General features: G+C 41.7%; 2 protein-coding genes across 2 annotated transcripts in view; one reads left to right on the top strand and one right to left on the bottom strand.

Annotated features, from left to right (window-relative positions):
• Nucleotides 1–402, top strand: part of LOC121953607 (regulator of G-protein signaling 6-like) — a 107,206-nt gene extending 106,804 nt beyond the window's left edge. Inside the window, exon 11 of the mRNA XM_042500788.1 lies at nt 82–402. Coding sequence (XP_042356722.1) covers nt 82–402 — 321 coding nt within the window. The remainder of the gene's footprint in view (nt 1–81) is intronic.
• A 1,030-nt stretch (nt 403–1,432) lies between these two features.
• LOC121953750 (zinc finger protein DPF3-like) lies at nt 1,433–26,911 on the bottom strand. Its single transcript, XM_042500963.1, has 11 exons — nt 26,858–26,911; nt 18,460–18,620; nt 14,582–14,689; nt 11,064–11,191; nt 9,600–9,695; nt 9,189–9,249; nt 8,375–8,416; nt 7,661–7,801; nt 6,419–6,532; nt 5,462–6,234; nt 1,433–4,492 (listed from the first exon to the last, which is right to left on the bottom strand). The coding sequence occupies exons 1-10, from the start codon at nt 26,887–26,889 to the stop codon at nt 6,074–6,076; spliced, it is 1,044 nt and encodes a 347-aa protein (XP_042356897.1). The 5' UTR covers nt 26,890–26,911; the 3' UTR covers nt 1,433–4,492; nt 5,462–6,073.
• Between the last annotated feature and the right edge of the window lie 10 nt (nt 26,912–26,921).

Raw genomic sequence — 26,921 nt, 5'->3', positions numbered from 1 at the left:
TAGACATGCTATTTTATGTGGATTTCAGCGGTCATACTTTAACATTTTTCGACATTGCCACATGCATCATCACCTGCACAGCTGTTGATGGGTCGAGACATCAGGACGCCTCTGCCCATCAGTCAGGAAAAGCTACAGCCGAGGCGGACTGACCTCCGACCTTTCAGGGAAAAAAATCAGGACACTAAAGGGAAACAAGCGGTAGTTCAACAAGAGACACCAAGCGAAGCAAAGACAAGAGCTCAGACCCGGACAAAGAGTCTGGGTGACTCTTCAGAGGGCCAGCCCAGACACCGAGGTCTTACAAGGTTGACCTGCCCTCAGGGATTCTGCGGAGAAAGAGATCACACATCAGGGTCGTCCCAGAGCCTGCTACAACGACAGGATCAGGGCGCACCATAAGAGCCTCGCTCAGAATGGATTCATAACCAACACTGTGTAGTTAGAAAGCTGCGGTCACACAGGACATAATAATCCCTGCAGAGGTTCGGGGACCCAGGTAGTCCACTCTGACCCCTCAACAGGAAAGCATATTCTGAAAATTACATTCTGAAAGAAAATGTCACACACACTACATAAATAAGTGTACGTCTCAAACAAGCTTATTGCTGGGAAAATCTTGCAAATATGTTACCAGTTAATAGAGATGTTTAAAATGAAAAGAGTGAGTTGAACTCATGTTTATTTACAAGTTCTGAATTTACAAATAACTTCTTTGAAGACACCCTGGTGCTTCATTAAAAATAAAGGTAAAAGGTAAAAAAAAGTAAGGCAAAGGATTATGTTACCTATGTTTGTGCAACTCGTGTGAGTGCTGTAATATTACAGACATGTTGTACATAAATATTGAAGTGTACCTTTAAATCCTCTACTTGTCTATTAAATCCAGACTGATTAATTAGACAACATGCTGAGTTTTGTATAAGATGATAAATGTTGGAGTTGTTACTCTGAGATTTTAGAAGTTTTTCATACCAAGAAATGTGTCCTTTCGAGAGAAACTAGTTTCTAGAGCCCTGTCAAACTATTCCTCTAAGTTTCTCTCAATCATTTTCAAGACTCAAAAGCTCTTTACTGTCTACCTGCAGAAAACATTCAGGTCCCATACACTGCTCATAGAAAATATCCCTCTTGCAGGCAGACTCTGTTGCTCATGTATGACTTCCACTGACTTACTTATGATTTCTCAAGCAGCATCTACCAATCAATAAAAGCTCCCTGTGCTAGAGCCTCCTCTTGTTGTCTTGTTCCTATTTAGAGTCGCAAGGAAGCTCTGCTCTCACAAACTCAAGTGTTTTTTTCCCCTCCATCTGCTCAGAGAGTCTGAGGGTCACTCCAACCTATCGATCCTGTCTAGGATTCTTCTGCTTATCAGCTGCCTGCTCAAAATGACCCCTGGTCTCTCTCAGAAAAACACCACTGTGCATTACCGTTCATTCTTTATTCTTTTTCTTTATTTTTTCAGAACAATAAAAATAGTTTAACAAAGACTTCTTCATTCTCTCCATTTTCGACTCTCGACGTATTTACAGCTGAAGAGGAAACAAACGCTCCGTCATGTCTATTTCATCTCCTCTTGGCTCCGTTCCCAACCCCAATCCTCCCTCTACACCCCCCGGCAGGCTTTGACAAGAGAGTACCAGGGCCTATTGCTGTGTCTTTGACGAGGTATACAGGCTATTCAACGATTGATGACACAGTTCGAAGCAGATATCACTTGACTTTTGCATTTAGGAGCTTTTGCTTTTGTTCAGAACTGCACCACACGAGGCCTGTTCATATATGTTAGGTAACATTAAGCAGGTTATGATCAATGAGCACATGCTTTCACTTACTGGCATGACTTTGGAAGATAAACGACACAATGACCCATTTTACTGTGGAAACGCCACATAACTGATAGAAGGGAAGAAGACAAGATAATTGAGAAGTCTCAGATCCATTCTTTTGTCCAGAGGAGATAAACTGTTGTGTGGAGGGTCCCTGAGGGAAGTGAAGGAAGATGATTTGAATGCACAAGTACTTACGCAAGTCACACCAGACACATAGATTAATGGTTAGCTTCAAAAACGGAGCGGCTATTATTACATTGCAGCGATACTGAATAATCAAATGGAAGGACACAGACCTCTTACACAGTATGTGCAACCTATGGACCTAAAAGGCTTTTTCATACAGTACTGCAAGCACCTTCTAAATGTCATGAAGCAATTAGGCCCTCTAAAGCACTCAACGGAAATGTCACATAACTTGGATTTACAGTTTTCACTTGTCACTATGTGGATCTGATCAGAGTTATGCCTCTCTGGCAACAATATTTTTTTTCAAATGCATCTGAGATGATTCTCACTGCTGTCACTATTTGCTGAGACTGTAGATTTCAAACGGAAAGCGAAGAGGGTTTTTTGCATGGCGAGTGTGACACCAGGCAAAAGTCAGCAGAGACCGGACAAAAGTTTCAGCTTGTTATTGCGATGTCTTGCTATAGCATGAGACTGCAACATCTCAAATTCCCTCCTGGAACTTGATTGTTACGGGATCTGTGTGTGGCATTATTGTCCCTCTTTGCCAGCTGAATACAATCACATGAATCAGGGCTAGGTGGATGAACAATCAACAGCAGAGGAAATGAAAGATGCCTGAGTAGTTGTGGCTATTGTGTACCTGATCAGGACAGAGGTATCAATACAGTCCAAACAAACCCAAGAAGTCATACTAATCAAATCTTTAAGAGTTCAAAACATAGAAATATTATACAACAGAGAAAAAAAAGAGAGCTAAATTACTGCAGAGCTTTCGAGTCAGAATGAGATCAGAGAGGCCCGGGAAATAGAGAGAAAACACAGACAGAGGGACAGAGGCAGGAAGATAAAGGGCCCTATTTAGACGATCTGTAGCGCATGGCGCAAATGCGCTTAGGGCGTGCCAAAGTTCATTTAGCTAGTTAAACGGCGGATAATCTGGGCACCAGGTGCGGCGCACGGCGCAAAGGGGTTGTATTTAGACTCTGAATTAGTCATGGGTGTGTTTTGGGCGGAACATGAATCAACAAATCTTTGCGTCAGCTCCTGTTTCCTTGAAAAGCAAGGTGTTTCAGGGATTGGCGGATTGCGACCTAAGCGACAGATTTGGCGAAATTACAGATGAGTGAGAGGTGTTCTGCTGAAGAGACCGATCTGCTTGTGCGCTAGGTGAAGGCGCGCGAGCAGATAATTTGCAGAAGCAGCAGATATCCACTAAAAGCAGCAGAGGAAAAGCAGGCATGAGAGGACGTGGCGGTGCAGGTTCCATCATTTTTTGGAACCTCCAGAACGGCTCGCCGCTCAGCGTAAAAAATCAAGCAGAAAGAGGAGGAGCTTATCCCTCAAAGCGCTGCTGGCATATTTGAGTTAACTGGCATCGTCACACGCAGTTCAGCCTCACGACGTCCTGCGTCCTGTTATGTGCCGTCATTTATGTCCGAGAGACATCCATGACGCATACCAATGTTGTGCAATACACAACATGCCACAAAGAATGCTGGGACTTTGAGGGCTGTATTGTGATGTTCCACCTGACTTATCAAAACATCTGAGCCGCATGCAGGCGCATCTCGCTGTCGGAATAATCCGCCCTTTAGATAGCAGGACACAGACTGCGCCTTTGAACTCAGACCAGCTTTAATTTGGTCAATGGCACATTCGCTTTCTGTTGCCTCAAAATAGCAATCCGCCAACAGTACGCCCGACCACACCTCGCTTTAAGAGCAACACGCCCAGGGGTGCAGAGATGGGCGCAAGTACATTTGCTATTTAAAGGACATGGGCGCCAGGCGTGAAAATGACAACTGCGCCGGTCTGACACTTGCGCCATGCGCCGCCTTGCACCAAGCATAAGATAGAGCCCAAAAACCTTTGCATCCATGTCAGCGTATTAATACAGTAGTCCAGAGGTCTGCATGTAATAGTGGTGGATTTGAGCACCATGTCTATGGCTAGGGGTCAGGGGGGTCACTGGTCCAGTCGGGTTGGAGGGTCATGGCTGTCAGAGCTGGTTTCCAGTGCAGAGCGGTAGGCTGGCACAGTGATGAGGATAATGACGTCCTAGTGTCACATCGGATCACACGGCAGACACGCAGTCACAGAGCAGGAGTGGGCAGGCGGAGCCGCGGGGCCCCAAATGCGCCCGTTGGGCACAAACAGTCCAAGGGCCTGGCCTTTAGTGTTCCCATAGCTCAGTGGAGTTCCAGCACAGTGCAGAAAGGATGAAATAAAGCTGGATCTTCTCACATTTCAAATGTTTAGAAGGGATCAATACATACTGTCGAGAGAGCAGTTGCTTCAATTAAGCCACATGGCCTGTAGAACTGGTGGATGTGTGTTCATCCGTTTCAGTCAGTTATTTCAGGCCCAAATCAGAAGGGACATGAAGGCTCATTAGTTTTTCAGAGTTAAATCCTCTTCTTCACTGGTCACCCCAACCTCTGGGCCACGTGCCAATGTGCTGAGTGCTCCTACAGTAAAGAAGAGACAATATGGATTAGACTCACATTTAATATGTCTCAACAAGAGTCTGCAGCCATGCTCACAGCTCTGATAGGCTGTACTTAGGCACGGAGGTGCATTAATGTTGGCATGCTAACACGTTCACAATGAAAACACTAACATGCTGATGTTAAGCAGTTGTAATATTTACCATGTTCACCGTCTTAGTTTAGCGTGTTAGTCTCCAAACATTTGCTAATTATGACTAAACACAATGTGCAGCTTAAGATGATGGGGATGTCATTAGTTTTTCAGGTATTTGATCCTGGGGTGTGAAAACAATACAAAATGAACAACACACATGCAAGTACCCCACCCCAAGAGGATGTCACAAAAACTGTCATAAGAGTCATAATATAGAATGTGACAAAAATGAATTGCATTAAAGTTAACGTTATAGTTAAAGTATGCCATGCAAATGTTACAAATGGTCATTGTATGTAATTAAAATGACCCAAAAAGTCAGTGTACTACACCACAAGAAATCACATTATAAATGTTATAGAGAAGTACACCATAAAAATGTTACAAAAAGTCATAGTACAGTGCGCAATAAAAATTACATTAAAATTCATAGTAAAGTATCTATTTAAAAAAAACAACTTAAAAACGGCATAAAAAGACATGGTATAGTATGTAATAAAAAATACATTTAAAAAAGTCATATTATATTATGTAACAAAAAGTAACAAAAAGTAATGTCCATTTAATTAAAACATGTCATAGTATTTCTATTAAAACAGTCACATTATAGTATGTCATAAAAATGTCATAAAAATAATAATAGTGTAGTATGTCAATAAAAAAAGTCACGAAAAGCCAGTATAGTATGCAATGACAGTCATTACATTATAATAATGACATAATCAAATTTATGCTAATCAAGCATTTGTAAAAATGTGTATATTTCTAGACAAGAAAATAAAACTACGTCTTACCTTTCATTTATTAAGTCATCCTTTTCTATAAAAGCTGTATTTAAAGGCTTCTTCATCTTCAAACGCTTCCAGTGGCCTGTGGCAGTCCTTTCATTGGTTCCTTCATTTTCATATAAGTTTAATCCAGAGTTAGTTCAGAAGACCTTCATAGTCACACCCAAGAACGTATTCAAAAACACCCAGTAGCTCAAGTATGGGTCTGCAATGACATTCAATCATCTCCCAAACGTACTGTTTCATTTATGCCTTTAAAAGGATCAATTGTTCAGATTTCTCCAGTGTTTTTTTGTTCATAATGTTTATGCTCCTTCTGCTCCAGTGACGGAAAAAAAACCACTCCATCTTCTGATGCGCATGGAGACCAAGTCACTTGTCAAGAAACACTGACAGTCGTTCATAGCCTTAAAAGTTAATATATATATTTATATATAAAAAGGTGTTCATAAATTATTCAACAATGTTCAGTAGATAAAATACCGCTTGCATCTCTGTCCTGAAATTATCACTTTGTGCTTTCTGCAAACAAAAAACATTGGAAAAAGAAGCAGCAGATTTTGCCAGAGGTTAATCCATATAAAAAAAAACTGTCTCTTTAAATCTAGAAGGTTTTCTCTATCTGTGTCGGTTGGATATTCCATTGCTGTTTGTGGCGGGCTCTTCCAGCTCGTCGTCCTCAAAACCGTGAAAGGTGGAGGTGTCGCTCTCCGAGGTGGTGCCAAACAGCTCCTCCGCTCCAGTAAAAGTCCCATCTTCCTTCTCTTCTCCACGATCAGCTGGCACAGAAGACAGCAGAAGAACACAGTCGGTGCACAGGTGATGGATAATAAGCCTTCACACCACAGTTTCATAAGTAGTTTCAAATACGTTACATCTGCATCTACTTAACACACTTCAAAAGTATCAGTTTGGACAGAAATGTAACGAATGTGTATGATACTTTGGTGTATATGAACTCACTTTTGCATTGGCAGGTTGAGAAGGGAGACCCCGTTTTACCCGTTTTCTTGATCACGCCCTGGCATTTATTACAGTAGTTGTTGGAAATGCTGGCCCCACCTGGACCCTTCGGACCTACAGGATAGTGAAATAAAAGTTTTAGTTTTTGGGACACTTGATTTTCCCTCAAGTACAGAAATAAACATGGAGTACATGGAAATAAAGAATCAATCATCGATCAAGTTCAGCTGAGCATTTTAACTTTTTAAATACAATATTTACTGACTTACTACAGTTCTGTGCTCTAGTATTGATACAAAAGCAAAACATTTATTGTGCTTTACTTTGCTCAATATAAACTTGACTTAATTTCTAATTTGACAAAGAAACTCAATCCGGGTCTTAATCCCATTAGCCATACAAGGTGTTGAAGTTCAAATTATGGGAGCACCTGCTGGCTTTGTGATGCACACTAAAATTGTACACGCATTTTTCACACAGTGATTTCATCCTCATAGAACACTAAATTATTTTATCTTTAATACTATATTTAAGCATTACTTGCACATGCATTTTGTTGTTTCTTTTTCTGGTTTGAATGTAAGAGGTTTTCTTTGCGGGCAGCTGTGGGAGATCATTGCTTGCATGCTCTTGTTTAAGTCGATCTAAAAATAATAACCACAGCAGCTAGAGCTTCAGTTCTTTTTGCAGCAGAAAGCTGAGGCTTCTATCTTCCATGTCATCACACTGAATACAGAGGAAGATGTAACTGTGTTATGTTAGGCGCATTGTAAAAGCATGCGAAAAACAGCAGTGGTTCCAGAGGTGATGCTGAAACTATCAAGACACCTTTGCACTCTGCTCATGAAAATGAACATATTTACAAAACCACATTATGAACGTAGTTCAAGTAACATATCGAGGTTCTGGAAATTATTTGTAAAGCAAATTTTTGTATTTTTTTATGACACTGCAATTCTTGTATCAAATATTATGGTTAATTGACTTCGATAACCTTTTATTTTAGTTTGTGCAGATCTTGGAGAAATGAAGCAACTGAAGATACTACAAGATATAATAAAATCACATCAAACAAAATACCAATATAGTTCAAAGGGTTAAATAGAAACAGTCGGCACAGCATTAAAGTGAAGCATTCTAAAAGGACAGGCATATATTTTTAGATTGTAATGCTGAACAATGGCTTGTTTGATGAAAGCAAACATTATGATATAGTACAGCTGCAGCAGTTTGACTTCTTACGTTTGTGTCTATCGGTCTGTTGTGCAGGGGGAGATTTAGACGCCACCGTGCTTCTCTCTCCAGCTCTGCCCTCCTCTGCCAGGTGGGAATGGGTGTAGTGGTAGCTTAGTCCCGTACGGTTCCTGTAGCGCTTCGCATAGACTGCAACAGAGGGCAGACGTTTAGTCCCACTACTGTGACTGGTTGTACTTCACTGTCTAAAAATAATTTTGAGTAAACAGCATTTCTGAATGTGCTTAGGATAAAGGCCTAAATATGCTTTGATTGTAATAAAAACTTCACAAGACTGTCAAACACCCACATAATGTGTGGTAAGCTAGCAATGCAAGTAAGTTATAAAGCAACATCGCTAAAAATGATCTAAATGCAGTTTTTAAATTTGCAGTAAAACAGCGAAGAATTGTAATCTTCAAATACATAAAAATGAACGGGAGTCATTGTATTTAATGGAAGTGACTATTCTATTTCCGACTCCAAGAGTAGAAAAAAGTAAGCACTTTAGGATCTGATTACAATAGTCAGTCAAATAAAACACAAACACAGACAACATAATAACCATGTCTCAGTTTCACAGCCCCAAGGGCACTTTTCAGCTTGAGGGAAGTAAGATAATATAGGGCCTAAATCAATAATCACAGCACTTGTGACACAACCACTCAACAATCTATCAAGACAAATATCCTGAAAAAACTACTGTCATAAAAACCAAGGTACCTGCCGCTGATGATTTTGCGTTCTGCTTTTGTTTGTATCTGTCTGAAACAGACAAAAGGGAAAGACAAAACAGCATGGTGAGTACGTGAAGAGTCACAGCATCCAATACCACCTGCCTCAAGTTTCCACATACAACTTGCATGTACAGGAATACCTGAGACTACAGTGACACGAGTTAACCTCGTTTCATCCTGTGGTTCTGTTTCAAAACTATTATCACCACCTTGCACTTGCACGCCTCCCCGAACCAGTCAAGCTGCAGTTAAAATTTAGTGTTTCTGCTGACATTGTAGATATTAAGTCATCACATCATTATTCTATTCAATTAGAAATTTGGGTGAAATTGTATCATAATCAGTGTATGAATTCTTGAATTATGGCAGAAAAATATTTTGTGAGGTCACAGTGACCTTGACCATTAACCACCAAATTCTGATCAGTTTATTCTTAAGTCCAAGTGAATATTTGTGCCAAATCTGTTCGTGTTCTTGAGATGTCACTATCCACAAGAATGAGATAGATGACGTCAAGGGGAGATTGACCTTTTGACCTATTACCACCAAAATTTCATTAATTTATCATTATGTCCAAGTGGATATTTGTGCCAAATTTGAAGAAGTTCCCTTAAGGGATTCTTGAGATATCGGGTTCGTAAGAATGATACGTTACAGACGTACAACCCGAAAAAACATAACTAATGTCGGCACCGAGGCATAAAGACTTGGTTTCATTCAGAATCTGCAGGTTGTACAGAAACTACCAGATTGTAACTCAGCGTTGCAAACCTCATATTTCAGAATCTATCTCTACTTACTGTCACAGACGTATGGCTTGTCGTCATCCATATCTGCCCTCCTGCGGCCTGTACCCCGACCCTGAGGAAAAGCATCCAGATACTGAAACTATCTGAAATGAAAATCTATGCCCAGTGCCTTCAAACATGCACATATCAGCTGTAGCTTCACAGGTGTGTATGATACAGCCACTACCTATGCAAAACAAATCACACAGAGTTAAATGCGATTTGATGTGATTACAGCGTAAACAGGTTCTGACACAGCAATCAAGCTGATGTTTACTGTCTGTTTTATAAAGAAAGAAAACTGCTCAAGAAACTGACTGATAATGTGAGGACTCTTAACCATCCAGTGGAGCCTTGACTACTGAGCGACTGTCCGTACAGTAAACTTGAGTACATGACAACCTGTGTAATGTAAGCACTTACTCTTCCTTTGCCCCGATGTCTCCTCTTGGGAGTGTCCACCTCGTAGTCATCGTCATCATTGAAAGCATCCTCTGCTGCATCTGCCTCCAAAACCCTCTGAGACAGAGAGAGAGAGAGAGAAGAGACGGACCATTTTTGATGGTTTTTTCAGTTCTCAGCACAGTCTGGGTGTTTTTGGGTGACACGTGTTAATGCGTACAGATCATACAGGTAATTAAAGAACCAGACACAATCCCTTTATTGTAGTCATTTCTTTTGGTACAAATTTATGAGCGGATTTACAAAAATTAACCGGTAATCTCGAGAGCAGAGATGACCCATTATGCTCCGAGAACTGCCTTCCTTTCAGTCCTTCCTGTACACATAATTAAAATATGCCTGAGCAGCCATGTTATGCACAGAGCCAGGTCTGCTGTGTGTCTGGTGCTGAGGACAAGATGATGTCAACAAGGCCGACAAGATGTTAAACTTTTGATCTTATCACATACCAAATCATTTTTTTTACATTATAGGCAGGTACAGCAAAAATGTTTTTAACAAACATGTGAGGGAAATTTAGGAAGATTCAGTACAGGGGCCTGAAATTGATATGATGATATCTGTAAATGCCCTTATTGTCATCTTCTTGGTTGCTTACTGTTGTCTGCCTGCTGCTAGCTAGCAAACTTTGTTTTTTTTGTGTGTGTGTGTGCGCGCGTGTGTGTGTGTGGGGGCAATATACGTGCAAGTTTCACTTTCACTGCACCTGATACTGTACAGCAGAATGTCTGTGCACAAAGTACAGACATTGTGCACCGAGAGTGAGTTTCAATAAATAGCCCAACGGTGTATATATATATTCCAACAACGCACATAATAAACTGTCCAGCTTCAAAAATAGAAAATCAATATATGGCTCAGACGCTGATATCGTGGTGGGGCCGCCACAAATAAATGAATGTGTGGGAATTCCTGATATATATCAAGATCGATGTATCATTACACCCCTAATAAATATGCTTGGTTTTTTTTTTTAATATTCTAGCTGATTATTTAAATGTTATGACCCGTGGTCTGGTACAACTGACCTGGTGTTCCCTCAGTGAATCTGTATAATTCAGCAGCTCTGTGCAGGGTTAATTCCCCCATTATAAAACATATTATTTTTATGTGGGCATAACTTATAATCACTGACATGCACAATAATCTGTAAACAGGAATTCGAAGTCGAAGCGGTCTACTTGTCCAAAATACCTCGCAGTGAAACAGCAGTCAGCTAATGAGCCCAGCAGGTCAGCTGGAAAAAATTGGCAAGTTGCCTTGACAACCAGTTGGGGCGCAACATTTCACTCTCAGTGCCAGGCCCCTCAATCACTTCAGTGATATTGCTGAAAATTTACACTTTAAACATTTGGCTAACACACACATGCCTATATAAACAAACACAGAGTGAGTTTTTCAGACCACCTGTGTGACTGAACTCACCTGGATCTCCAATAAACTCTCCTCGTCGTTCTTAGAGTTGTTCCTCTTGTCTAGACCCTCTCCTCGTAGAAGTGCCTCCAGCGTGGTGCTCTGGGTGGGCAAGGTGTCCTTGGACATGAGACCGCCATCTGCACAAAACAAAAACAGGATGAATATATAAAATACCGTGTTTATACTTAAAGGACAGGGGTGGAAAATGCAGTTGTGAGTTGTCCAGTAAATCACTAGCTTTAACTAACAGCACTACTACTGATGACGGGATGTAATTCCCGTGACACTCGTGAGGTGAAATGAGTTGTACCAGTAGCTATCAACAAGTCGTAATCGCTATCCTGGCAGACGCTCGTCGGAGGGGGGGGCGGTTTGATGAAGCCTTCTAGTAGTGTAGTAAAGGTTAAAGTATTGAAATGGACCAAAAATGATTCTAATAAAATGTCGGGATGTCCCCATCAAGATTTTTGCCTCCGCTCACATTCCAAATAATTTAATATTTGGTGTCTACCAAGTCCAGATCTGATACATCTATTTTCCTATATAATACAGCTGCACAGTGCACACTTCAAGCACTATCAAGTTATTAAAAAAACTTTCATTATTGTTTTTTTTTTTGTTTTGTTTTGTTTTGGTTTTTTTTGTTTTGTTTTAACAAAATGTCAAAGTATAAAATAACAGACCCTCTCTTCAATCCTTTTGGCCTTTTCAGTGTCTTATGGGAATTTCTCCGTCCCTTTAACAGAGTCTCCAGTGTTTGTTGCTTTGGTGCAGCTTTTTGTCTTCCTGAATAAACTTAAGTGTTTATTTTCATCATCTGTACATCTTTTGCGTGGATTAGGCTACAAAAAATTACTCTGACTTTGCTCACAAAGCTTTTGTTGCACTCACAATGGCAAAGGGAGTGCGGCTGTCATTGGCTCTGCACCGATGTCTGTCTCTCCAAACAGAGCAGGGAGACGCCATGCGCCAAAGACAACAGCAAAATACAAGAGACTCACACTGAGCTGAAATGCAACGAGTGCTTATAACTTTGGTAAATAGCACAAATAAACAACCCCATAATACGTTTTGCTGTTGTTAAGGGTGTGTTGTGTTTTGCAGCAGGTGGGACTCAGCCACTGCTCACACACACACGTAGCTCAGAGGACTGAAGGAGAGACGGAGAGTTAGTAGAATTTAGAACAGAGCTTCACCAATAAAAACACCTGCTGACATAAAACACAATAATAACAAAATAAAAAAATCCACAGGTGCATAATCAACGCAGTGAAGTCAGTATATTGCTGATGATCCCAAAGCTGCAGTATGTTACAGCCCTCTAGCATGCGCTGTTCTTCTCCTTCATCCCCATTCAGAACTGTAACTGTGACGAGAAGCATCAGAGCTACAGAGTCTGACCTGTGTGAGCAGCTTTCTATCAGCATATTTCCATTGTGTTTCTTCTCTTCCGCTCACACTAGACTCAATAAAAACGTGGAAAAACGCTGGAGCTCTATTTATTATAGCTGCTTTCATGTCTTTCCGCCTGCAACAGAATGTGTCATCACAACTATTTTTCACAGCACTAAACTGCTGAAAAAATGTATATTTTCATTGTGAAAGAGAACGCATCGTCATTGATGAGCTCTCAGTGATGCTGCACTGTGCAGACATTAGGCTGACTTTGTCCACAGGAATCTCGGAGGTACAATGTAGTTAAGTGGCTTATCGCTTTAACCTGAACACATCATGCAGATATCTCCTCCCACAGTACAGCTGAGGATCCAAACAAACAGTGTAGGAGGCGAGCAGGTTGAGCAGACAAAGCAGAGCAAACAAAAGCTCTGACAGTCAGTCGGATCTGCAGATCTTATTTGCACAATCTCTTCTCCACAGACAGCTTCATGATCATCCAGTTGCTTTGTGGGTGTTTGAAAAGAGGACACACTTCAAAGCCCCCTGACTCCAGCTTTCTATCAGCCCTTCATCTTACCACTGTGCCCACTAGAGAGACTTTTGCAGAATACTGAACATGAAGTGCTGAAGCGACAGAAGACTGTAGAGGTAAGAGGCAGATATGAGGTAGGCGTGAGAAGCACATACAGCATGCTCCTCTAAAATGGGCCTACTCCACCATGTGGCGGCAGCCCCTCACCATTGTGTCTGCACACGTTGACTTTCAACTCTCCGCGACGAGACAGAACCCCCCCCCCACCCCCCCCCCCCCCCCCCCCCCCCCCCCCCCCCCCCCCCCCACGGCAGCAGCCAGAGTAAGCCCTCCTCCCTCCCAACCCATGGGAGCTGGGGGGCTAAAAATAGAGCTGGCAGCAGCCTGCAGCAGGGAGCTGATTCTGCATGCAGCCCCCGTCTCTAGCACACCATCAGTTAGACAGCCTGCCGAAGCAGCGAGACAGACTCTGGCTGCTGCCCTGTGCTGGCCACCTCTGGCCAGCTGCGCAACGTGCTCCGTATAAGAGACGCCAGGTTAAATCAGGGTATGTTTCCCCTCCGCCGGGCACTGGCAGACAGCGCATACAATCCACTGTTGCTAGAGAAGGGAAGGGACAGCAGGGTGGTGGTGGTGGGGTCTTAGCCAGCACAAGCTCAGTGGAAAACAATAGGCGACAGTGGGATGTGTTTGGGAAACAAAGGCTTGGTTCATATGCTATCTCTCCATCTTGCTTTCTTTTTCCAGGCTCGCTCCCCCTTTCTTACTTTCTCCACTTTCCAAACATTTGTCTTTCCACCATGTAACATGGAAATAAATTTGATCTAGCATCATGATCTTGGACATTTCTTAAAAAAAAAAACACAATGGATTTCTTAGTCTTTTATGGAAACTACCAGATCGTAAGAGATGTAACATAATGTTTCTGTGTTTGACTCTTCCTTTGTCGTGTTCATTCCTATGGATAGTGTAACATCCCAGTGGGTATGCAAGCCTTGGGCACAGAATGGACCAGTTACTTGAGCTCAGGATCACTGGCTGCAAACACACACACACACACACACACACACACACTGCATGGCAGACAACAGGGAGATATGAGAGAGTAAAACAGACAAAACCAATCAGTGAGGGAGGTGGTAAAGAGAAAATAAGATCGAGGGAGAATATAGACAAGAGGGTAAATGTGTTGAGTGAGCGGTTTCGAGTGGCAGCCAGAGAAGGCCAAACTTCATTCCATAACATTTATTAAATAGTGTCTGCAGTGGCCGAACTCCGTCTCGCTGCTCCCAGCAGTGGTAAATCTAATTACATGTTCTACTTCTCACAAAACAAGTTTACCAGCAGGGCTGAACACAACCACATTTCATCCTCTGAAAAATGACTGGCAGCCTGCTCTGCTCAGTGCGCTGAGACAGAGTGATATGCTTTTAGCCAGATTATTCCAGATCATCACCAGTAATCACATGAGCTGAAGGAGGTGGCTGAGGTGGGTGGGTGACGGGGAAGGGGGGGTGGCGGCTGAGCGGAGGGAAGACTGGGAGGAGCAGAGAGCAACGGGCAGGTGGTTTGTGGAGGAGAGTCTGCAGGATCTTACCGAGCTGTAGTCCGTAGATGCCCAGGCGGGGATCTGTGGTGTTGTGCAGCCGTCTCTTCTTTCTCCAGCAGCGGGCGGGGTATGTGTACATCTGCCCTGCTGCGACCCCTGTGCAATAACAGTTGTAAACATGCCAACAAGACAGAAACATATTGATTGAAAAATTTATAAGAGCTTTACAAAGCTGAAACATCTGATACATTACAGATACGGAGACGTGAAGATCGTTTTGTTGTTGTTGTTGGGTTTTTGGTTTTTTTTTCGGGGGGGGGACTTGTTTTGAGATTAACACAATTGTAATTTCTCAGGCTTTACTGAATTAATACTTTGGGAATGCTTGAAATATTACTCAGTAGCTTCAAAATTATTATTTGATTGACATATTTCATTGTTTTATCAGTTTGGACTGAATGTTTTTTGGGTTTGGAGTGTTGATTAAACAAAATGAGCTGTCATTTTGGGCTGTGTTAAAATCATGAGGGGCATTTTTCACTGTTTAATGACATTGTATTAAAGCTGGACAGCAGTCAAACTGTCAAACTAGGCAGCGCTGATCAAATATGAATCAAGAGTCTGCTGCAGATTTGCCTATTTCTCACCTAAAATGTTTTCAGGAACATGTTTTAGTGTACTGTTTGGCTGTAAGATGAGAACGGCTGGCCAACGGCCAGCGCTTTACTTTGGCTCATCTGTCTCCAAAATGGCGGCTGGGTCACAAACTTTCTCATCTTACGGCTTAACAGAACATTAAAAACATATTTCTAAAAACAACTGAGGTGAGAAATAAACAAAGTTGTAGCAGTATCTTAATTCATATTTGATAAGTGCTCCCTAGTTTGATTGTTGGAGGAGAAACATGATTCTTTCTCGTGCACCTTAGTCTGGATATAGTGACATTTTTAGTAGATATGACAACAAGTTTTTTTTCTTTAAAGATACCCATTAAAGCATTAACTAAATGACTGAGTGATAGAGGGGAAAAAAAGTATATTAATAAATAATCAAAATAATTGTGTACAACGTACAACTAATTATGTACAACTCTGAATAAGAGCTTTAAATAATGTAGACAATAGTTTTATCAATGCATATCAATTCTCATTATTTGACAACACTCATCTTCCTCAGCGTACATACTATTGATCCTACTTCCTCGTTCTTTCCAACAGCGAGTTGACACGCACACTAGTGACCTCTACAACCTCGGCTTCTCACTCGCTCACAGTGCTGTCTTCTTATCACTTGTTTAATTCGCATTGGTTGCATATCAGCTTTTGCAGCACGGCTTTGTTTTTAACTTGCACTTTATTGCCTTTGGTGTGTGTGACAACCTCAGAGGCTTTTATAACACATTCAATACTGCAAGAAGATTATTTTTTTTAATGTAAAAATTGCTTACGTTTACCAGTTATTCTGCTGTTCTCTGCTACTAACCAAGAAAAGTGGTCATCTTTATTTTACAGCCTTGTTATACTTTTGAAGTATTGAAAATGGTATCAAACATTGATCATTTTCAAGGCAGTGTTTTGAAATAAGAAATTCCAATATGACAACAATAATGTAGACGCAGATGTCATTTATACAAGATCGGTAGTCCATGGTGTAGAGTTTCGGGGCCTCTATTAGCTAAAATGTTACACAATATTCAAAACAATGTTTTCATTAGTTTTTAATCGGCTGAAAATAAGAACTGTTGTGCGGGTCCTCTTTCATGAAGTCTGCCACTATGTTCTACAGTGGCCCATACACACGAGGGGTGTAAATCGTTGTATCGATACTTTGGACAACAATACGATATTTCCCGATATTAGAAAGCCTGTGATCAATATCAGCCGATATTTGCTCAATTTACAGGACGGTTACAGGAGAAGCTGCCACCCCTATGTTTGCCTTTGGCCAAAATTAAAAAATAAAAACAACATATACATAATTGGAAGTACTTAAAACTGGCTTGTTAAGTTTGAAAATGCTTTCTAGAAAAAGTGTAATTCAAATCACGACTTTTTTCCTTAAACTTCAGTGCTGTCTGACTTCTCTCAACGTCCTCAAAATATGGATTAACAAAAACCCTCTTTTATAGGTCACATTTCCCCCACATGCACAACATGCTAATGTTATTAGCATAAGACTATGGTATTTACATTGCAGAAATTAGCTTAGCGGCTAGCGGACTTTTCCTCAACTCATAACTTAACCATTTTACCTTTTTTATGCTTTGACTTACTCACCGCTGGTTAGGTCCCTGTACCTCCCGACAAAACAGCGCGGATGACTTTCAGTCTACATGCATGTTTTCTCAGTCAACTTTGTTGAAACAGAGCAGCTAACGTAGCATTAGCAAGACGTCAGTGAAGTGGCCGCAGGTGCGTCCTGTTTCCTCAGCATGGCTTTAGTTTACGTATGACGTGCGCCGTCTGTTGACTCGCAGTTTCGTCGAAAACAAAATATTCCCACACTGATGATTTATTCCCGAGTAAACAGCGTTATCCTTATCATCTAGCTCCTGGCCGCTCGCCGATCCGTCCCGCCTGCCCGATCCGATCCCCGCATCTGCAAGCACTCCGCCATCTTGGAAAGCTATCTACGGCAACCTCACGTGGACAAACAGGTACATCAGTACCTGATCCGCGCCTCCTAACCGCGAATATTAACGTGGAGAGAAATGATGCTTAAAAACTAGTGTCCATGCTAAGAGCCTGACTCACGAAAAAAAGGGAAGACTGAAAAGCAAAATGTGCAAAGAAATATAACTGAATATTGATAGATAAAAACAACTTGATTAAAAAGATGTTTGATTAAGTGAGGAGTTTCACAGCAATTACTTAATAGGAATTATATATATATATATATTATTGTATTAATTAGGTTATATGTATTGACAGTAAATCAGCAACTGCTTGGCTAATTTTAACATTTTATGGGTGCTTTTGGAGGTTATTATTTCCAAATTTTATGTTGTAAACCACAAGTCTGCATATTCTAACTGCAGTTGGGCTGATTTTGATTATTTATATTCATTTTTAGAGAACACGGTGAATTGCCTGCATTAGACAGGTAGCTTACTCTGTATTATATATTTGAAATAACTTCAAATTATTTAATTCATTAATTGTAATTTCATTTTTTAAACTTTGTTTACTACTTTACTATATTTTTAAACACATGACCAGAACAATGCAAAAAGTTCATGAGATATTGTAGTCTTCTTCTTTGTCTGTGTCTCTGCAACTGACAATTTCTTTTCAAAACTTTATTTACACCAAAGAAGCATAACAATAATAATTCATGCAAAATGTACAAAAAGGGTAGCACAATGTTTGAACAAGCCAGGGGTCTGACGCATGGATGTATCATAGTGAAGTCTGATGTCCATAGTTCTTCGTCTGTGTCTGCAGAAGTAGCTAGTTTGAGCATGCATGCGTAGATCGGATCGGGCAGGGTGTAAAACATGATAAAACACCTGTTTGTTCAAGTAATGCTGCCATACGTAGCTGTCCAAGATGGCGGACTGCTTGCGCATGCGGGGAACGGATCGGGCAGGCAGAACGGATCGGGTACTGACAGCGCCTGAAAGAGGATGTTATGGACTGATGTTTACACTTTGCATCGATGTTACGTGACCGTTGCTCATTTAATTGATATATCAATGATGGATCGTTACACCCCTAATACATACAAACCAAACTCTGGGGCCAATCGTGTTTTCATGTCAGCCACCGTAGTTCTCCTACACACTTAGCACAAAAGAGACGTTTCAGTTCTGCAGCCTCACCCCTAGATGCCAGTAAATCCTACACACTGAACATTTTAAGGCGCCATTACCCTCTTAGCTCTCTCTAAAACTTCATCTGTGAGCATGTAAGTGTGTGTTTACACACCCGGGCTGCGGTGGTGTCGTTCCATCCAGATGTAGCAGTTGTTCTGGGCCACACCAGTTTGAGAGTCCAGGAATGGCAGGCGTACGCTGCGTTCAGCACACAGGCGAGCATTGTAGCTGCGGCACTGCTCAATGGCGTCCTTATAGAACTGGTCGCCCAACCTGCAGGGAGGATAATGTCATCAGCAGAGGTCAGTGACACTGGATGTGGTTAACACAGCGAGTCCCTGATGTGACAGCTGGTTTTACGAATAACCATAATGTGATCACTCCTGCAGAATCTCAGATATGGAGATGAGCCTTTTTAGCATGTATGAATGCCTTGATAATAGCCTGTTGCTCTGCTGGCTACAGATCATTAAATCAGTAAGCTGAGGCAGCTACAAGATTTGTGTCCCTTAGAAACTCTCTTCAACCCAAATAACGCTGTTACCGTCTCCTCAAACTCCTAATCAGTGATATGAGTCTCAAACTGACAGCTGAGCTCTCTCCTCTTCCAGTTTGCCATGGGGAAGAATTCAAAGAAAGAAAACACAAGGCAACCCAGTTATATTGCTCCGACTCCTGAGGTTAAACATATTATAACCTCTGTGGACTCTTTGTCTGATCTGATTTGAGATGGGCAGTGAGCTACAGCGGCATTGACTGAGTTATCACAAAAACATAAAATCTGAGGCCTGATACGAACTCCTCCGATCAGCAAGCAGCTAAGACTCTCACACTTTAGTTCCACTTTTCTTAGCGCCACTGAGATTTTGGCAGTCCCTCAGGGTTTCAGTGTTAATATTCAGAGTGAAATGGGGGAGGATATTTCACATTCAAGCCCTCAATCGCTGCCACACGCCTGGTATGGTAATTAGCCTACTTAATTAATCTCAGCAGAGTGCCTAGCACAAGGGCAGGTTCTAATTTGACTATATCAAAGATGGGGGTAAATGCTGCAACTCTGAAATCATGGCAAGGTACTTTGTATGTGATTTCCGCAGTCTGCTGTTTTATCACGGGGGCAACGGGGCAAATTAGAGCCACTGGTTCTCCCAGTATGAACATCTTCACATCCGCATAATGAAGTTCCTCCACGTGTTCTCAATTACAACATTAGGAAGACGGCCATTTTGAAGTGAAACTAATGAGCTGCGGGCTGCGCGGCGAGCCTGGAATCTTAAACTGGAGGCGGAGGAGGTGGTAGCTTCTAGATCCAGCTCTCTGTCTCACTCTCTCTCTGTCTTTACCCCCGGCCCTTGACGGACAACGTCCAGCAGATGAACAGCCGTGTTAGGAATGCTGTCCCGCACAAAGCCCACTGCTCTGCGGTTCAGACAAAGCCACAGTGTGTGAGGCTCCTGGGAAAGAGAGGGCTTCGTGTTAGTGTGACTGAGAAGAGTAAACAGTCACAGGTAGAGAGCGAGTGCAGTGCGGCGGGGGGGGGGGGTGAGAAAGAGAAAAATAAAAACAAGACAGGATTCAAAAAGGCAAAACGGTAAGAAAGGTAAGTTAAAAGCTAACAAGCAGATCAGGACTAACAACTATGGGACTTAGCTCGGCCTCAGTGGGGTTAATTAACCATATCCCCACTACAGTTTGCCTTTTAACAGGTTATATAGTGTTTCTTAGAGATTTCAAAACACCAATTTCCGAGTTGCACCATCACTTTCTCACCCTTTGAGATGCAGGAATTTTTACAAGAGGAATCACGCAGGGATATGCTCTAAACACACTGGCCACAAAGCCGAAATCACGAGTTCACATGTTCAACATCTTAACCAGTAGCTTTGGCTATTCGGCTGATAAAAAAACTAAGTGCTACAACAGTGGTTCCCACCTGGTCCGGCCATGAGGTGCAGATTTCTCCTCAGCCATTATTTTAAGGTCCACACATAAGATAAATTACCAAATATTAAATTTTATTCCACAAAATGTATACAACACGAAAAAATAAATAAAACATCGCAAAAATAGTGAAATTACTTGTAACAGTAAATAGATAGCACTCCAAAATAGTGAATATTATTGCTTGAAATTCAAAATAAAGTGTGTTTTTTTATAAAATTGACATGTTCAGAAGAATGGACTCACGACCCACCTTTGGACCGCCACACAAAAAATGAACTCCCTGTCAAACTAAACTGTGTTCTGCACGGCCATTCCTCGATATCAGCACACAGCTCTGATGGGACGCGGGGTGACCTATCAGTTTACTAAAAGCAGATCAGCTGTAAATGCTTACTTAAGTCAGCATTCTCAAATTGTACACAATGTGGAGTAAATAAAATTCCTGAGAATACTCGAGATGAAGAAACTAAGAGTGGATGCTGATCCGACTCCAGTGAAACGTGTGAGGAGGGGTCGCAGGGAGAACAAAGGAGTGGTGAAAGTCTTCTGGTGGGTGCTAGCTGTCTGTGCATCGACACGCTCTCCATCAGAGCCGCGCTGCCCTGAGCAGCAGGTGCACTGGCTTGGGCGAGGGATCTTTCTGACACTTGTAATGAGTGACAAGACCCACACATCCGACAACACAGGAGGGGAGGAGAGTGTCACACTGACACACACACGTCCCCTGTGTCAACACAAAACTTTACCCCTCTTGTCTGTTTTGAGGCTTGTTTCTGCTTTTCCATTGCCCTCAGAAATTAAACATACTCAAATTGCTTAAGAATAATTTCAGGGAATTGAGTGACATCACTGAGAAGGAACCAGACAGGTCAAAAAACACAATCTGATGGAAGATTTTAAAACCAACCTTAACTTAGACAAGAAAACAAAAGGCAATCATTGCTTAAACTTTACAGACCAGCTTCTTGGGTCACTTTAACCTACCGTGCTTGCCGCAGATGTGCACACGCACAGTTTCCTGTACAACAACGGATTACTGACATTTTGAGTGCTCTCACTTTTGGTTTACGTCCAAATAAAGCGGTTTTCATTTAACTTTTTTGATCCCCTTAATGGAAAGTTCACCTAAAAATCTAAACTATCTTTTCTCTCACCTGGAGTGCTATTTATCACTCTTGATTGTTGTGGTGCGAGTTGACAAGTGTTGGAGATATCGGCCGTAGAAATGTCTGCCTACTCTCAAATATAATGGAAAGAGATGACACTCATCTTGTGGTGCTCAAAGCGTCAGAAAAACACATTTGAAAAACTCAACAGCAACGTCTCTTTCCAGAGATCAGGACCCTGTGACTCAAGATAATCCACAGATCTCGTTGTGAGCAGTTTCACCTTTTTCTGTCTAACAAACCACACCTGGCAATCGTATTACCACGCAACATTCTGCGTGTTAATGCAGTTGTCAGGTGTGGTTTGGTACAAATTAAAAATACTGTAATTCCTACATGGAACTGCTCAGTGTTCAGTGGATTTTCTTAAGTAACCTGTTCATGATTTCTATGAAGAAAAATTGCTTTTGAGTTTTTAAAATGAATGTTTTGGGCGTTTTGAGCACCGCAAGCTGAGTGCCATCTAGTCCCATTATAATAGAGAGAACACAGACGTCTCTACAGCCGATATCTCCAACACCTGGCAACTTCTAACAAAACAATCTGAACTGATGAACACAATAATAGGTAAGAGAAAAATTGATGAAAAATGAAAAATGAACTGTGCCTTTAAAACAAAACAAAAAAAGTTGCATATTTATAAATTTTAGAGTCTACAACTAGAAAAATTATCAAGTTATATAAAAGAAAAGAAGCAAAGATTTGAGTTAAGTCAGACAAAAAATAACTGGAATTTTGCAGCAGAAATACTGTCAATAATTGTCTGCTTTCCTTTTATGCCCTTCAACCCCTTGAATGTATCTTGCAACCACCTGAGGGGTCCAGACCCCCCAGGTTGGGAACCACGGGTTTAGATAATCTGCTGGCTTGTGTAAAAACTGTCTGATTGTGTGACTGCTCATTTTTAACACCTAGAAACCTTATTTTCCCAGTGCGTTCCCAATCTCAGCGATTACCTTTGTGAATCCAGTTCAAACAAATAGTGATGGAAATGAAACCAACACCCAAGCTGTAATAAACCATAATAATGTTTTAAAGTCGAGCTCTGCCTCAAGGTGGCAAAACTGTGTGGAATCAAACTGAAGTACAAACACTTTCATGCTTTTCAGGGCTCAAAAAGGTGCCTCAGAGGTATGCGCTACACATCCTCAATATCTTCCAGTTGAGTAAAGAAGGTGAGTGTGTGCATTAGGGCGAGGAACAAAAGCAAATCTTGTGGCCAATGGGGCCTCCGCTATCAGTGTGTTCCTGTCAACGGTTCACTGTGTCACATGGCTGCGTCCGTAATGCGAGCATGTGTCAACACTCATTTTGCATATCTGATGACAAACTTTAGTTTGCAGGAGAGAGAGAGAGAAAAGCTCACGAAGACAAAGTAATAATGACAGTCATGCCAAAAATAAAGGAAAAAAATTACAGTGTCGGCTTCAAAATGGTCCAGCACTCCAGAGATCTGACCAGTGTGAAGAATACATGAGAATAACTTCAGTCCCTTCAGCTCTGTTCAGGAGGTTTCTCAAATATGCAGGTGCACTGTTTCTTCACAGGAAGCTAGAGCTACCACACAACAAGAGAAGGGGGGTGAGGAGGACGGCCTACAGAGCGACTGCATCTTGACAACAACTGCTGATTACACCAATCAGAACAACACAATCTGGCTGAGGGCAGGAGTTAAACCAGACCATACACCTCCACACTGCAGTGCCAATAAACAGCAAGTCTGACTCACTCAAAGTCTACTCAACGCCAGTGACGAGTGGGGAAGGATCTCGCCGACATACTGTCAGGAGAGCTGTAGCTGGAAGATGTGTCCAACTCCAGCTGTGGCTAAAATTTTAATGAGCAGCATTATGAGCTCCTTTATTAATCAAATATTCCAGACTCCATTTTAATCAGCAGATTCTGGAGATTACTGTCCTCATATGCTCACAGGAGGAACAGACCCCACACAGGCATGCACAGGCTTGCGCGCCACAGCTTCATCCGCCACAACATCTCTACAACAAAGTCAAACCAGCGTTTCATTTCCCTGAAGTGAATCATCTTAATACAAAAAAAAAGGTCAAACTGGTCCACAGGAGCGACATCCAATTAGTGTCAAGTGTGACTAATTATAATCTGACAAACGTGTGAAATGAAGTCAGAAACCCGAGACAGAGGCTAATTATAGCACATTGAAACACTTCATTAAGCACAGTTTATAGCGAGGAGACATTCCACATCAGAATGCTAAAGCGTCTCTGAGATGAAACAGCTTGACAGTAGACACACGCCGAAGCTTGTTGGGACACAAGAGAGGGAAACAGTCCAGCAAGGTAACAATGGAAATGCACTTTCCAATAATAATACTGTTCTTATGAAAAAAAAAAAAAAACACAGATATGTGATGAGAGGAAATATTACTCATTTAACATTTACATTGAAAGCTTTAACATCGAGTGCTTCACTGAGCTGTTCAGGTACCAACAGACGGAGGCTGTGATTGTATCCGGCCCTGTGAGACTGTGAAACCAGGCACTGCATGAAAAGTGCAATCAACTAATGCAAAAAAATAGATTCAAAAGACATTTTGCATTTGAGCACCATCCACAGTATCAAGGAGCGTGTAGGCTGGAAGTTTCATGTTGACAGGATCCTTTGTTATTGTAGGCTGTTTACTCCCATTAAAAGGTCCAGTGTGTTCGCTTTGGGTGCATCTATTGGCAGACGTGGAATCTATTATTTATAAAAATGTTTTCATTAGTGTATAATCACCTGAAACAAAAAAAATATTGTGTTTTCATTACTTATGGACAGGGGTGCACAAACTTTTACCCCTGGAGGGCGAAAACTGAAACTTAATGGTGGACTTAGTGCCAAAACAATTATTGTGCAGTATTGTATTGTTATAATGCAAAATGGTACTGGGATCTTAGGTTCCCCTAAATGGCAATTCAACACTTATTCATTTTTCACACCAGGACTTTTGTTTTCATATTTTTTAATTGCTTTAGTCATTTTAGCTTGAATTTTTCAGTTCTGTTGCTCTTTAATTAATTTCTGTAGAGCACTTTGAATTGCCTTGTTGCTGAAATGTGCCATATTTATAAACTTGCCTTGTCTTAATTAAAATGCCTTTTGTCCAAATGCCATCTTCCTGTACTTCTTTCTTTTTTCTAGCCTCACTCAAACTGGCTGTATGATACAAGTGTCAGTCTGCCCACTGTGCTCATATTACAACAATAGGAAATGATAATTAAACCCATTTTGAACACACAAAAATTAAAACTAACTAACTACCTAAACCATATATATATATATATACACATATTTAGGTTTTTTTTGTTTTTTTTTCAAACAAATTTGCTATCAACATCCGGTGGGCCAAATCCAACCTCATGGTGGGCCAACTTTGGCTCATGGGACACACTTTGGAAAGTCCTACCTTCTGGCCAAAATACACTAGACACGGGCGCAACTCATCAATCGCGGCATGCCCGAAACAGGGCGCCACCATTATAATGGTCTGAAGCTGCTACACTGAACACAGAAGCAGCACCAGCCTGCATGGGTACCGCGCTGCTTAACACACCGCTGGTCTTTCTTTTTTTATTCATTGCTCAGGTCTCGAAATGGTAAAATCTACGTACAACTATGAAAAATGACCACAATCTGTTTAAAAATGAACACTTCTTTGCACTAAAACGTCCTGACGTCCTACCTTAACGTCCTGAAATCCCAGACATCCTTTAAAGCTGGAAATGTCCTAAAATAATAGAAACATCCTGAAATCCTGGAGATGTCCAAAAATCCTAGCAATGGCCTAAAATCCTAGAAATGTCCTAAAATTCTAGAAACATCCTAAAATCCTGGAAACTTCCCAAAATCCTAGAGATATCCCAAAATCCTGGAAATGTCCACAAATCCTAGAAATGTCCTTAAATGCTGAAAATCTCCTACAATCCTTAAAATTTCCTAAAATAGAAATGTCCTAAAATCCTAGAAACATGTATGGGGCAGCTGCCACTGGCCCCGGGCCTCCTGTCAGTGGTTTTGCAAAAGTGGCCCCTAAGCAAAGCAAGCTGAGTATCCCTGTCCTGGCACACAGCAGTAATTACAGCTGGTTGCTGTCTGCAACCATTAGATCCCACTTAATCCTGCACACTGGACCTTTTAATTATTATAGGTAACTTGCCTCCGAACCACACATGCAAAAACAGAAAATGCCAATGCCCAACAGAAATGAACAGTTTGAAGTGTACAATCAGGTATCACAAAAATACTTCTGCATCATCCCTTAGGTATTGTAACAATGTCATGATGGCTAACAATGGCAACAGTGTGGGTGATGTGTGGTCCACCCCTTGTGCTTACAGTCCGCGGAGGTGCCAGGGTACCTCTATGGAGGAGCAGATGGTTCTCCTGCTTGTGCCCAACACTTCCTCTCTGTCGGAGCATCTCTCTGACAGATGGGCCCAGGATCCTGGACCAAGCTAATCTCCAGCACTCCTCCACTTAAAGGCACAGTGGAGCGCCTGCTCTACCTCCACAGTCCCGAAGAGCCGTGATGGTGATGATAACACACATCAATACAGGCTGAACGCTTTTGTCACGTCCAACTGAAATGTCAACAAATGCTAAATTATGAATTTAAATGCAAAAATGACCAAAAAAAAGCAGGAGGGTAATTGTGTCTAACTTACATGTTAAGCAGTGGAATTGGTGAAACACAGAAGAACAAAGGGGGAAATTGAGGAAAAAGGTGGAGCATTTGTTTGAAGTTGAGGGATAAAAACGACCACAGCACGGGCTATTCGAGCACAGGGTGACAAGCTATTTTCAACGGCGGACACAAATTGCTGTCACTTTTGTCGATTTCGCCAGCAAGCATGCAAATACAAAATGCCTCCTCCCTTTGCTTTACCGGGTCCTGACCACGTCTGCGCTCGGAGGAGCCAAAGTTGACATGTCGACAATTCACACCAACTATAAACGACTTTCGGAATGTCAGATGATATTCCCCTGCTATGCCCAACCGAGCACGAAGAAAATCGGCTTTTAATTATTCGGTGCAGCGCAAAGGCACGTTGTGTCGACAGTTTTCAAATAAATTTATAGCCCAGGAAAAGACGACACTCTCTTGTGTTGACTGCACAGCCGTGCGGGGGAAAAGCTCCGCCGGTGCAGTCGAAATGTCAGACAGCCTAACGCACATGTTTAGGACTAAATGTTAAAATCTTGTGGAATAAAAGAACTATACGAGGCTACTTTGCCATGCAAGAAGTACACAAAAATGAATTTGGACAGCTTAACCCGCCGTATGCACACGGCTGGGAAACACATGCACGAACAGACAGTTTCGATGTACAAGTTGGCAACAAAGTAATTCTTCACAATTTCCTAAATGTCTAAATTACTTACGCTTTTAGTGGATTCTGAATGACAGCCGCCATTTTGCTACAATGTAACGCAATATCGGCGTCTT

The sequence above is a fragment of the Plectropomus leopardus genome, chromosome 14, assembly GCF_008729295.1.
Source record: "Plectropomus leopardus isolate mb chromosome 14, YSFRI_Pleo_2.0, whole genome shotgun sequence".
Lineage (NCBI taxonomy): Eukaryota > Metazoa > Chordata > Actinopteri > Perciformes > Serranidae > Plectropomus > Plectropomus leopardus.
This window is presented reverse-complemented; position numbering and strand designations above follow the sequence as displayed.